We start from the raw sequence: 12,552 nt of genomic DNA, 5'->3' as shown, positions 1-12,552 counted from the left end.
AAGGTTCTATAATTTGGGCAGTAAAGAACACCAGCCCACTGAAAAATGTCAATGAGGACCTGAGTATAAGTTTTAGCTGATCCATGGGAAATTACAACTGCCAGTTATACTTCACAGATCATGACCACCAAGCAAGTCCTGACAACTATTTCAACACCAATATAAACCCTGAGCCCTAAGAACTGACCTCATTACTGGAAAAACTCAAAAACAGGAAATTGAAATCCCACCCGAAAATCCCACTTCGCAAAAAATATAAAAACAAAAAACATCAAATCAAATGTACTCGTCACCATACAACACCTATTGGCCAAGTTTTGGATTTTTAATTTGTGTATAAATTGCTGCAAGTCTACTACATTCAGAAGACCATTTCATAATAGTTTAAAAAAATGTTCAGTGCTAATAATTATTCGTCAAGAACACAAGGAAAAACATTAGAAATGAAGCAAATACATATGGGTGTTCTAGAGTTTCGATGTAACCAGAAAGCCACCTAGCTCAGCTGAAACCTCCCATCCCTGTTCTCTTTGGGCCTCTGGTTTTTCTGATCACTTAGTTTATGTGAGCACATGCTAAGCTGATCCAAGGGTTTTCTCCTTGGGTTTTGTTGGCCTTTTTTGTCTTTGGTCTCTGCTTGCACTACCCCTCCCGTGGCTGCTGCAGCTAAATTGAGTGTTAGTCTGACTTCGAGCTCAATTGCAACAGAGCTCTCCAATTTATAGATTGGTAATAAGGTATATCTAGGGTTTAGAAACTGGCAATTCTCCTTCGGTTGATATTCCCAGGATGTAGTCTATGGGCCTGCTTATCAAGCATTTCAAAATAGCTCTAATATGCAAGTTGACAGGTGCTTGGCACTTCTACAAATTGTTGACTAACTGGATAGATAATATACAGGCCACAGATAAAAGGCACGTAATGTACGAGCAGTATCTGTTTGGCAACCTTCTAACTAAAAGAAGAGAAAGACCTGAAATTTCATAATCTAGGAGAGTATTATCTGTAATCTTCATGTTTTGTACTAATAAAAATATCTTTTTTGATATAATAGTGTTCAACATATCATGGTTTCATCCAAAGATCCGTACATATGAAAAGTTGCAGAAAAAAAAGGAAAAAAATAAATAAACAAGGGCTCTGTTGGAGCTAGTGTCCCTGCCTCTTGGTTAGATAATCAAATACTTAGTCATTGAGTTGAACTAATTTCTTGAAAAATAATTGTTTGGGGTTATTGTTTACATGAAGGGAATTTTGAGAACAATCTGTTTTAAGCTGCAAGTGCTCCTGCAAAGATGTTTGTTGTATTGAGAAATAGTATGTATTCATCAACACGGAACCATCCTAAGTTCATAAAGTTGTGGAAAAGTTGAGAAACATTTTTCATGAGTGGCCTGATTTAATAAGTTTGCAATGTGATTCGTAAGAGTTGCGAAAAAATCACACCATTCCAACTTGTTACAGGTGGCACCTTTGTCAGTATTAGAAGGAACTCCATTGTTGCCTTTTGCAGGATTTACAACAAACGTTGAAGATTTTGATGGAAAACAAGCCAATACGGTGGCAGAGCAACTAAAAGCTTTCTTGTCAATATGTGCTTCACTTTTCCTCATTCAAGTTCGACTTCAGATTTGTGCAGATGGACCAAAACTCCTCTGAACAAGTCTTGTGTAAATTGCATTTCATTTATTTGAATACACAGCGCTTATTCTCACACATAATTTTTGCAATGCACGTGCTTCCATATTTTTCCCCAAAAATATCTGTGCTCCTTTGTTATGAATGTACATCAATTGTCCACAATTTTTCAATGTTAGGATTTTCTAATTCATTTTGTTTGGATTAAGGCAATTATTTCAGTCATCCAAGACATTAAGATTGAATGGTCCCAGTCAACTTTAAGGAACTTAATTTCTTTCTAATAATTTTTGAATTTGGGGAAGCTGTTGATCCTTTCAAGCTTCTTGAGAACATGGAAGGTCTAAAATTATTTCTGATCTTTTTGGATAGATTTCGAAGCCACAGTTTACATAATTATTTGCTAAGGAAGAATTTACATGAAGTTCTTTTTCAGCATGAGTATATTTTGGAACTGCTGAATGCAGTGATTAGAAAATGCATAAAATTTTCTTTGTAATGTCCCCGTTTTGGAGGAGTTAATTATTTATAAAGTTATCGATAAAAAAATATATTACAAGATACTTTATATTTAATTAAGTGATATATCTTATAAAGTCATTAAATAAAATAATGTTCTAGAGGTTGCTGGAAGGAGCAGAGAAATAATTAAAAAAAGAGAGGCCGACCTATCGAGGAAAAAAGAATAAATAGGCATTGAGGGCTCATTGCCTATCATCAAGATTTATTATTGATTTTTGTTGATGTGCGTTGTGGAGCCTAATGTTTCTTCAAGTAGTCACAATTGGCCATTGAGAACGAAAACTCTCAATTGGTACGCAATTTTGAGGGTGTGAAAGATCACCTGAATTATTGCAGCTGTGGGAAGGATATTTCAGTCCTTTCACTTGTGCTTAATTGCTGGTTTGGAGTTTCAAGTGGAGTTGCACTTTCACCATATCATCTTCAGCAGTCAGTCTCCAGTATCTAATCAATCCAGGTTCTTCATTTCAGTTTGTAGTTGTAACAAGTTCTCAATTGTATACAGTCAGTTAGGGTTTGTCTGTAATGTGCCATGTCATAATGTTTCGGTGCTGAAAATTGCCATATCATTTGTAAAAATATTTGGTTTTCATTGAATGAATACATTGGCACTATTATTTCCTTATTTCAGCAATATACTTTAGCAGTGTATTAAATTTAGGGTTTGTTTAGTGGCCTATTGGAAAGGGTCATTACAGTGGTATCAGAGCAAGTTTCCTAGCAGCCTAATAAGGTTTATCCAGCCAATTTACACAGGGAACTAGCATAACTAAGAATATGGCTGAGAGACATTCTCAAAGCCCATCCAGAAGCGTGCGAGATGATGAGACTTTACAGCATTAGGAGAGGCTTCTACAGTCAATAGAGGCAAGTACACAGGCAATGATGGTTATGATGCAACATTTGATTGGGGAAAATAGGAGAAATAATCATGATACTGATCAGGATGACAGGATGACAGGAGCATAGCAGGATCACAACATAGGACATGGTCTAGAACAGCTGACAGACCCACACGTCCTACATTCAGGGAAGAAACTCCAGCACGCACACCTGATGCTATGGTAACAGATATTGTAGATGAACTTCGACAAGCAAGGAATGAGTGGGATTCATTACCAACATATGTACAGGATGGGTGGACATTTGACAGGTACCTGAACTACAAAGCTGCTAGGCAGAAGCAGGCAGATAAACACAGTGAGTTGCAACAAGTCACCAACAAGTTGGTATTACCCACATTTGATGGCAGTGAAAAAATGACTGCTCGTGCTTGGATTCATAAGGTGGATACTTTCCTATCTCTGAAGACTATGACAGAATTTGAAGCGCTCAAGTATGCCACTTTACACTTAGATGGGGCAGCACATGATTGGTGGACACATGGCATGATCACATTGCAACACAATCAGATAACCACTTATCAGGAATTCGTGGATAGATTGATAGAAAGGTTTGATAAAAAATATCCTGAAGTTTATTTTCGGGAGTTAGCCCAATTGAGACAGTCAGGAAGCTTAGAACAATTTATCAATGACTTCTAGAATCTTGCAGTGATGGTGCCTGACATTTTAGAACGGAGGCTAGTCATTTTATTCATAGAGGGATTAATTGAACCACTCAAGGGGTGGGTAAAGGCTTTTGATCCTCCTACATTACAGGAAGCCATGAAGAAAGCCCGCAGTATGGAACTTGTTGCTCCAGCAAACCGGTTTAGTTCGAAGGGTTCTTCATCATTTAGAGATAACAAAGGGGAATTCAACAAGGGTAAAGAGAAGGTTAGTGACTCAAAAGGCAAGTCAGTTGTACCCTTGGATAAGGAAACACTTAATGACCTACGTAGGAAGAAGCTATGCTTCTTTTGCAAAGGTCCCTATGAGTTTGGTCATGATTGTCCTATGAGGCCTAAGGGGAAGGCTAACCGAGCGATGTGGGCTTATTATGAGGGTTCAGATTTAGACAGCTCAGAGCACCATGATGAGGATCCTAATGGGGTATAGGGTGAACAGGAGATAGATAGTGCTGAGAAAAAAGAGGCTCCAGAGCTACATTTACAGGAGGCACGTCTGTCTAGTATTCAAAGAGAGGGATCTTTCAGACTCCGAGGAGTCTTGGCAGGGCAGAAGGTTATTACTCTATTGGATACAGGTGCCACACATAATTTCATTGATGCACGATTTGTGGAGAGGCGTGGACTCATTACTGAGGAGTTCGAAGGATTGAGAGTCAAGGTAGCTGATGGATATACTCTTCGCTGTGACAGGATGGTGCGAGATCTACCTTTGCGCCTAAACAACTATGAGTTCAAGGCGGACTATCATGTGGTCAACATGGGTGACATGGACATAGTACTTAGGATGCAGTGGCTACATTCTTTGAAGGAGGTTACTCTAAGACTAGAGGATATGGAGATACGATTCGAGGTGGATGGTAGGACTCATGTGCTGAAGGCTATTCGTAATGGTGATGTCAGGACTATCTCACTTAGACAGATGGAGAGATTAGCCAGGCATAATAATATAGAGTGGGCGACAATATGTGCCTTGATGCCTACCCAGGAAGAGCAGCATAAGACTGAATATCATCCAGATATTCAGAAATTGAGAATCAAGTATGAGAAGGTTTTTAGCGAGATTCCACCAGACAGAGGCATTGAGCACATTATCGAGCTAGAGGAAGGTGTTAAGCCTGTCATGATCACACCATACCGGCACCCAAAATGACTCAAAGATGAGATCGAGAGGACCATCAAGGAGTTGCTAGCAATGGGACACATCAGACCAAGTAAGTCACCTTTTGCATCTTTTGTTGTTTTGGTAAAAAAGAAGGATGGTACTCTACGAATGTGTATTGATTACAGGATGTTGAATAAGAGAACTATAAAGAATAGGTATCTCATCCCACGCATCGAAGAGTTGATAGACAAATTGCATAGGGCTTGTTATTTCACAAAAATTGATTTGAGATCAGGCTATCACCAGATTAGAGTTTGAGAGCAGGATATTGAGAAAACTGCTTTTAGGTGTCATTGTGGGCACTTTGAGTTTGTAGTCATGCCTTTTGGTTTGACTAATGCACCTGCCACTTTTCAGTCCACTATGAACAAGGTCTTCCACCATCAGTTGAGGATATTTGTGCTAGTGTTCTTTGATTATATTTTGATCTATAGTAGGACATGGCAGGAACATTTAGAGCACTTGGAGACAGTATTGAGCATCTTACAGAGGGAGTCCTTGTATGCCAAGGAGTCCAAATGTGATTTGGGGATGACAGAATTGTTGTATCTTGGACACATCATTAGTGCGGAAGGAGTGTGAATGGATCCTGAAAAGATCCATGCTATTGTTGATTGGCCACCACCAGAGAACCTTACACAATTAAGAGGGTTCCTTGGTCTATGTGGATTCTATCGCAAGTTTGTCAGTGGCTACTCACGACATGCAGTGCCCATGACAGATTTGTTGAAGAAAGGGGCATTTATGTGGACTCGAGAGGCACAGGAGTGTTTTATGTGGTTCAAGGAAATAATGACTACATGCCCAGTATTAGCATTGCCTGATTTCACGAAGCCATTTGAGCTTCAATGTGATGCTTCTGGAGAAAGAGTTGGTGTTGTACTCATGCAGGACAAGCATCCTATAGCTTATGAAAGTAGGAAACTCAGAGGGCCTGAGAGATCATTCAGCATATATGATAAGGAGATGTTGGCCATCATGCATGCCTTGGCCAAATTAGGACAGTATCTTGTGGGCAGCAAATTTTGTATTAAAACTGATCATAATAGTTTGAGGCACTTTTTGGGACAGTGGAACCTGAATGATCGTCAACAGAAGTGGGTGAGTAAGTTACAGGCATATGATTTTGATATCACATATGTTAAGGGGACACAAAATATTGTTGCATATGCTTTATACTGTAGGCCACACCTCACTTCTATGATTCAAATATCAGAGGATTGGCGACACTTGATTGTAGCAGACTATGCCAAAGACACATGGGCCTCTGCTATAGTGGAGGGAACAACAATCAACACCAAATACACTCTCATAGATGATTTGATCATTTACAAGAACAGGATTTACTTAGTCCCAGGATCGAAAGTGAAGCAGTGAATTTTGGTAACATTCCATAATTCACCTACAGCAGGCCATCCTGGGTATTTCAAGACTTACAGGTTAGTACAGGAACGGTTCACTTGGAAGGGACTTAAGGCTGATGTTTTGCAGTATGTGCGTGAGTGTCATGTTTGCTAGCAGAACAAACAAGAGCACACTTATCCAGCAGGGCTCCTACAACCACTTCCTATTCCTGACAGGAAGTGGGAGTGCATCTCTATGGATTTTATTACGGGCTTGCCTAGGGCCCAGGGGCGCGATTGTATCTATGTGGTGGTGGATAGGCTGACAAAATATGCTCACTTCTTCGCTACTACATACTCAGTAGCTCAGGTGGCAGAGGTCTTCTTCAAGGAGGTTTTCAGATTACATGGTTTGCCTCAGAGCATTGTGAGTGACAGGGGGTTGCCGCTTCATGAGTCACTTTTGGCAGGAGGTATTTCAGTTGTGTGATACTGAGCTTACACCTAGCACTAGTTATCACCCACAGACTAATGGTCAAACAGAGATTGTAAACAAATGGGTGGAAGGGTATTTGAGGAATTATGTGGCAGATCAACAGCGAGCTTGGGTCTGATGGATATATCTCTGTGAGTATTGTTATATATCTCTATGAGTATTGTTATAATACTACATACCATATGACTATACAAATGACACCCTTCATGGCACTTTATAGCTATGAGGCACCTAGTTTCTTAGATTTGTTGTTGGGAGATAGTTGGGTACCCCGTGCAGGTGAACTATTACAGGAAAGTAAGGATATAGTTGCTACTCTCAGAGATAACATTGCTAGAGCTCAGAACCAGCAAAAGCAGTATGCAGACAAGAAGAGGACTGAGCATAGCTTTGAGGTAAATGATATGGTTTACCTCATGTTGCAGCCATATAAGCAGTCCACTCTCAAGAAGAGTGGTGTAGAGAAACTCAAGCCACGCTATTATGGACCATTAAGGATTGTCGAGCGAGTTGGTGAGGTGGCTTATGAGTTGGAGCTTCCTGCAGATAGTAGAGTGCACAATGTGTTTCATGTATCACGCCCCAAAAAAGCGTTGGGTCAGAATGTGATGCCTTCTGCAATATTAACTACCTTGGATGATGAGGGAAAATTGATCTTAGTGCCAGAATCCATTCTGGATGGTAGAGAGAAGCAGCTTCGCAGGAGAGTAATCAGAGAGTATCTGATTAAGTGGAAAGATTTACCTGTTGAAGATGCTACTTGGGAGGGACAAGTGATTTTGCAGCATCCAGCATTAAGATTGCTTGAGGCCAAGCAATTTTAGGGGGGGCGGACCTGTAATGTCCCCGTTTTGGAGGAGTTAATTATTTATAAAGTTATCGATAAAAAAATATATTACAAGATAACTTTATATTTAATTAAGTGATATATCTTATAAAGTAATTAAATAAAATAATGTTCTAGAGGTTGCTGGAAGAACCAGAGAAATAATTAAAAAAAAAGAGGCCGACCTATCGAGGAAAAAAGAATAAATAGGCATTGAGGGCTCATTGCCTATCATCGAGATTTATTATTGATTTTTGCTGATGTGCATTGTGGAGCCTAGGGTTTCTGCAAGTAGTCACAATTGGCCATTGAGAACGAAAACTCTCAATTGGTACGCAATTTTGAGGGTGTGAAAGATCACCTGAATTATTGCAGCTGTGGAAAGGATATTTCAGTCCTTTCACTTGTGCTTAATTGCTGGTTTGGAGTTTCAAGTGGAGTTGCACTTTCACCATATCATCTTCAGCAGTCAGTCTCCAGTATCTGATCAATCCAGGTTCTTCATTTTAGTTTGTAGTTGTAACAAGTTCTCAATTGTATACAGCCAGTTAGGGTTTGTCTGTAATGTGCCATGTCATAATGTTTCGGTGCTGAAAATTGCCATATCATTTGTAAAAACATTTGGTTTTCATTGAATGAATACATTGGCACTATTATTTCCTTATTTCAGCAATATACTTTAGCAGTGTATTAAATTTAGGGTTTGTTTAGTGGCCTATTGGAAAGGATCATTACATTCTTGTCATTTTACATACTCTTTGCTGGTTTTTATCGTACTCTATGAATAATCAGGGTTCATGATCTAGAGCTCTGTTATCATATAATCTGTCATATATGCAATCTGGGAATTCTTTGTTTATTGGTTGAGAAACCAAATTGAATCTTTACTGTGTATATTTACAGGGAAATGACCTCAAATGGTGACATTCCTCCACAATAATGTCTAATTCGAAAGTGCAGATCTAGTTTTTCAATCTGCAAAGAGAAACAGAGGCCAGAAACATTTTCAGAAATCCAGAAGCCCTATACCTTCTATAACTATGCTGAAGGATTTGGAATCGAAGATGTCTTGTATATTGGAAATTATCTAGATATAACGTATTACATTTAGAATGGGCAATCCTTTGAAAAGGAAAATCGGACCAATATTTTAGGAAACAAGAGACTAGGAAAAATAGCAGCAGAAAAAAGCACAACTGATGATTGTGAACTTTGAAGCCAATAGATAAGCAAAAGTGATCCTAACAGCCCTTCTCTAAGTAAGCTAGTTAAAAATTACACGAGAAAGAGTGACTCAAATTGTTATACCTTTTATTGAATAGTACATATTACATAGTTTATGAAGATCGTAATTCTTGAAAAAGAAAAGGGAACAATCCCTTTTGGCAATGAGAGACAGATGACCATTTCAGTAGCAAAAATATAAATGTTAGGAGGAAAAGGCATGCCAAAACACTCTAATCCAGTCTTTTCTCATGACATGATGCGATTGGTGCTAAACAATTGACGTATGAGTGAAATTGATCAGCATCAATCCTCTACTTAGCTGGAAAAATTGCAAAACTGCAATTATTAAAAAACTTATGAAGCAATCAATTCAAAAATAAGTTTGTAGTACATCATTATGGCATAATAGCATACTAGCTATATGCAACTGATACAATGTTTCCAGCTGTATATTAAACAGGCACCATATTTTTGGCCAAATAATTGAAAATGAATTGACCAAAAGTTGTGATACTACATATAAAGCTAAGAAATAATCAACGATATTCATTCTAGTTATAGATCAAGCTTCATACAATCTAAAAAGCACAAAACACAATAGGAAAATATAAAAATCTCTCTATGCACTCGCCTGACCCCCTATGTTTACAGTACAAAATAGCATTCTGTTACCCTTGCCAAGTCAATGACAGGCTTTAACAGGATTGATATCAGGCCTTGTAATGGAATGTAAAAACATTTGACAGAGACATAAATTATGATATTCATCTTTAAAAAATGGATTTTTTCATGCTGAAAATACATATTAAAGAATTTCATTCTCAGCAACATCTACACAAATTCTAAATGTACAAGACGTAGTTCAGCTGCTTACACAAGAACTTTAAAAAAGACAAGTTCTACAGCCAGCCATAGCTACTGACATTAAAATTAAAGACAAAGCAAACAATCTTTTTGAAGAACTAGAACATAAACAATAGATAAATGACTTTATATGTGATAACTTCTTAAATGAATTCAATATCAACAAGCCTGACTACATTGGACTGTTGCTATCAACGCTGACAAGAAGAGTGTTATTGCCAAGTCAACATGTATTTTGAGTCTGAGATAATGTCTACACTGCATAAATAAGGAATTTAAGGAAGTAGGGAGAGTGAATATATTGGGCAGGTGTAGCAATTTGGTTTAGATTCAGATTTATAGCCATATGGAGCGTCCTATCTGCATTCCCATCTTGAGATTTTTTTAACAACAAATAATGCTCTTTGTTTTTAATGCTCTTTGTTCTGAAACCTAACAAAGCTACCTTTGCTGGCATCCTCCCAGTCTGCACCAGATTTGGAGAATTGGAACATGGTATCAAGATCCATCAAAAAGTAATCGAATGTGGACTTCTTTCTTATGTCAAAGTTGCGATAGCCGTGATTGGTTTTATCATAAACATCGGTTGTCCTACTCTTACATTGAAAAGGGGTTTCAATGTATTGGTTGTAGACAAAGCTACCAGACCAATGGCTCTCTATGAAAAAAATAGTGAAAGTTAATCTATAGATTTGATGAGTCATTACGGAAGCTCTACAGGACTGGAGCTGAGAGAATCCTATAAAGGGAGCAAGAACATTATATGGATGCATTTCATTCCAGCGAAAATGGAACACCTCATGGTCAATGACACCAAAAGAGCACAGGCTGTCACAGCAGAGTGAAGACATTGTTGGCAACCACACATAGATTCACCCAATTTATGACAAATTTCGCCAAGAAAGCAATCCGTCTCATTGCACTTTAATTCCACAAATAATTTTTTACGATTTCTAACTTTACTTTCTAGACTTATGTTTACTACTACTCACAATACTAGATATTCACAGTGAGTAATCAAACCAGACACAATTTCACGCAATTCCTAACAAAATCGTTTGCAAATCGCAGAAGATTCCATGAGATGACAGAACAACTGTTGGCAATGGCATTTCACAAAATTCTCTTTCATATAACCCTTCATGTTCACCAAGCTCTTGAGCACAAATGTAAACCCCAAACATTTCAAGGTTCTCATGTTTTCCGTTTGAAATTCGGCCAAATTCCTGGTAAGCTTCATCTAGGTCTGAGCCAAAGCAAGTATATTTGACAGACTGGGGTCCAATCGCAGCACAAAAGATTTCCTCCTAGGCCATTTCAGGATTAGAGGGAAGAGGAGTCCGGTGAGTAAACCCTGACATGTAAATTTCTCTCCTTCTACCAATGCCTTTACAAGAGGATTCACGCTCTCTCATGGCCATGGTTCTCTATACTGCAGTGATCACGAGCGTGTAACCATAGATAGACCCGTAGAAGTAAGGGCTGAACTTTGTGTGCCATTATAGAAAGCGCAAATCTCTTGAGGAGTGTTCTGCCTTCGGCAGTCTCGCAGCTGGGAATTTTTCTTCATCCTGAGATTGATAGCTCTGACAAAACTAAAGGAAAATAGCGGTCTTTGTTATATATATAATTAGTATCTCCTCTAGAAAATGGGTTTTTTTGGAATCCCTTGGAGTCCTTCAGCTCAACATGCAGCATATTTACAACATGCTTCAAATTTATGTTTTGTAATGCAAGGTAGGACTGCGCAAGAAATGACAATGGATAAAACTATGACGAATTTTCTGTAAAAATATTTACCTCTCTTGACAACAGCCAAATCTATTTTAGTTTAAACTGCTAATTATGGAGTAATTCAAAAGCTGCTGAAGCTTCTTACCTCCTAATTTTTGTGGATCCTGTGCAGGCTGTGTAGTGCAATTGTTTTAACGACCCTTATAACCTATGTTAGTTTTACCATTGCATTACGGTGCCACGTACCCTGCATCGCATTTTTCTCATACCTATTTGGATACCCGGAGTATCAGACCCAAACAAGAGGAGCTTCTGTTGAAATAGTTTCTCAAGTTCTAGTTGATGCAGAAGGAAAATAAATAAAGCTATTTTTCACCTTCCAATTGTTCAGAAAGGCTAGGATTGAGGCCCAAATCTGCAAAGGAGCAATCTGCGAAAACTCCATCTCTATACATTTTTTATTCTGCAAATGTATTATAGCCTATAGCATAGAATCAATATTACTCTGAAACCCGTCAACCTGTGCCCCGTATTATAGCCTATAGCATACAATAAATGTTACTCTTGAATCCGTCAACCTGTGCCCCGTGAACTGCACATCTTTCGATAGGCTAAATATGTTTATATGTTCTCATGCGGCAGTTAGAGCCGGGAGCAAGCATAAAAGACAGAGTAAGAGGCTTCAGAGATGCACAGTGGGGAAGCAACGATGGCATAGGCGGAACCAGAGCCAATTCCGACGGCAGCAGAGCAACTATACCCCCCACGATAAATTCCGACGGCAGCAGAGCAACTATACCCCCCACGATAATCTATACCCCCCACGATAAATTCCGACGGCAGCAGAGCAACTATACCCCCCACGATAATCTATCTCCCTACCCTGGTGAATAGTGGGAAAGTCTATTTTTTACTTAAGGCCAAGTTCATGTACTTCTTTAGCTTATCTTGATTTACTTTAATATTTTTAAGAGTAATTTATGGCTCATGCAAGTATTTCTATTTTATGTAGTGATTTTAGATTTCTTTGGAAATGCAAATTTTTTTTATTTTTATTTATTTTTTTTTTTTTTTTTTAAATTTCAGTCTTTTTTTATTATATTAATAAAGAATATTAGCTTTTAGAATTAATATTTAGTTTCTATTGTAGGAAACTTATTTAATTAT

At 38.3% G+C, this 12,552-nt stretch overlaps 1 protein-coding gene across 5 annotated transcripts in view; it reads right to left on the bottom strand.

Moving 5' to 3' along the window:
* Window positions 1–12,300, bottom strand: part of LOC149572092 (DEAD-box ATP-dependent RNA helicase 17-like) — a 152,827-nt gene extending 140,527 nt beyond the window's left edge. Inside the window, exons 1-2 of one of the 5 annotated variants that reach the window (XM_089813396.1) lie at window positions 11,762–11,896; window positions 11,531–11,654 (exon numbers count right to left, since the gene is read on the bottom strand). Coding sequence is in view for 2 of the 5 variants with exons in the window: in XM_089813394.1 (XP_089669520.1) it covers window positions 11,762–11,840 (79 nt within the window). In the remaining 3 variants the exon portion in view is untranslated. Of the gene's footprint in view, window positions 1–11,530; window positions 11,655–11,761 lie in introns of those variants that run through there. The other 4 variants (XM_089813394.1, XM_089813395.1, XM_089813398.1 and 1 more) reach the window with 4 other exon arrangements.
* Window positions 12,301–12,552: the final 252 nt, after the last annotated feature.

The sequence above is a fragment of the Cupressus sempervirens genome, chromosome 2 (genome assembly GCF_028749045.1).
Source record: "Cupressus sempervirens isolate cs-2001-9-10 chromosome 2, ASM2874904v1, whole genome shotgun sequence".
NCBI lineage: Eukaryota > Viridiplantae > Streptophyta > Pinopsida > Cupressales > Cupressaceae > Cupressus > Cupressus sempervirens.
Note: the sequence above shows the minus strand (reverse complement) of the source record. Positions and strands in the feature narration are given on the sequence as shown.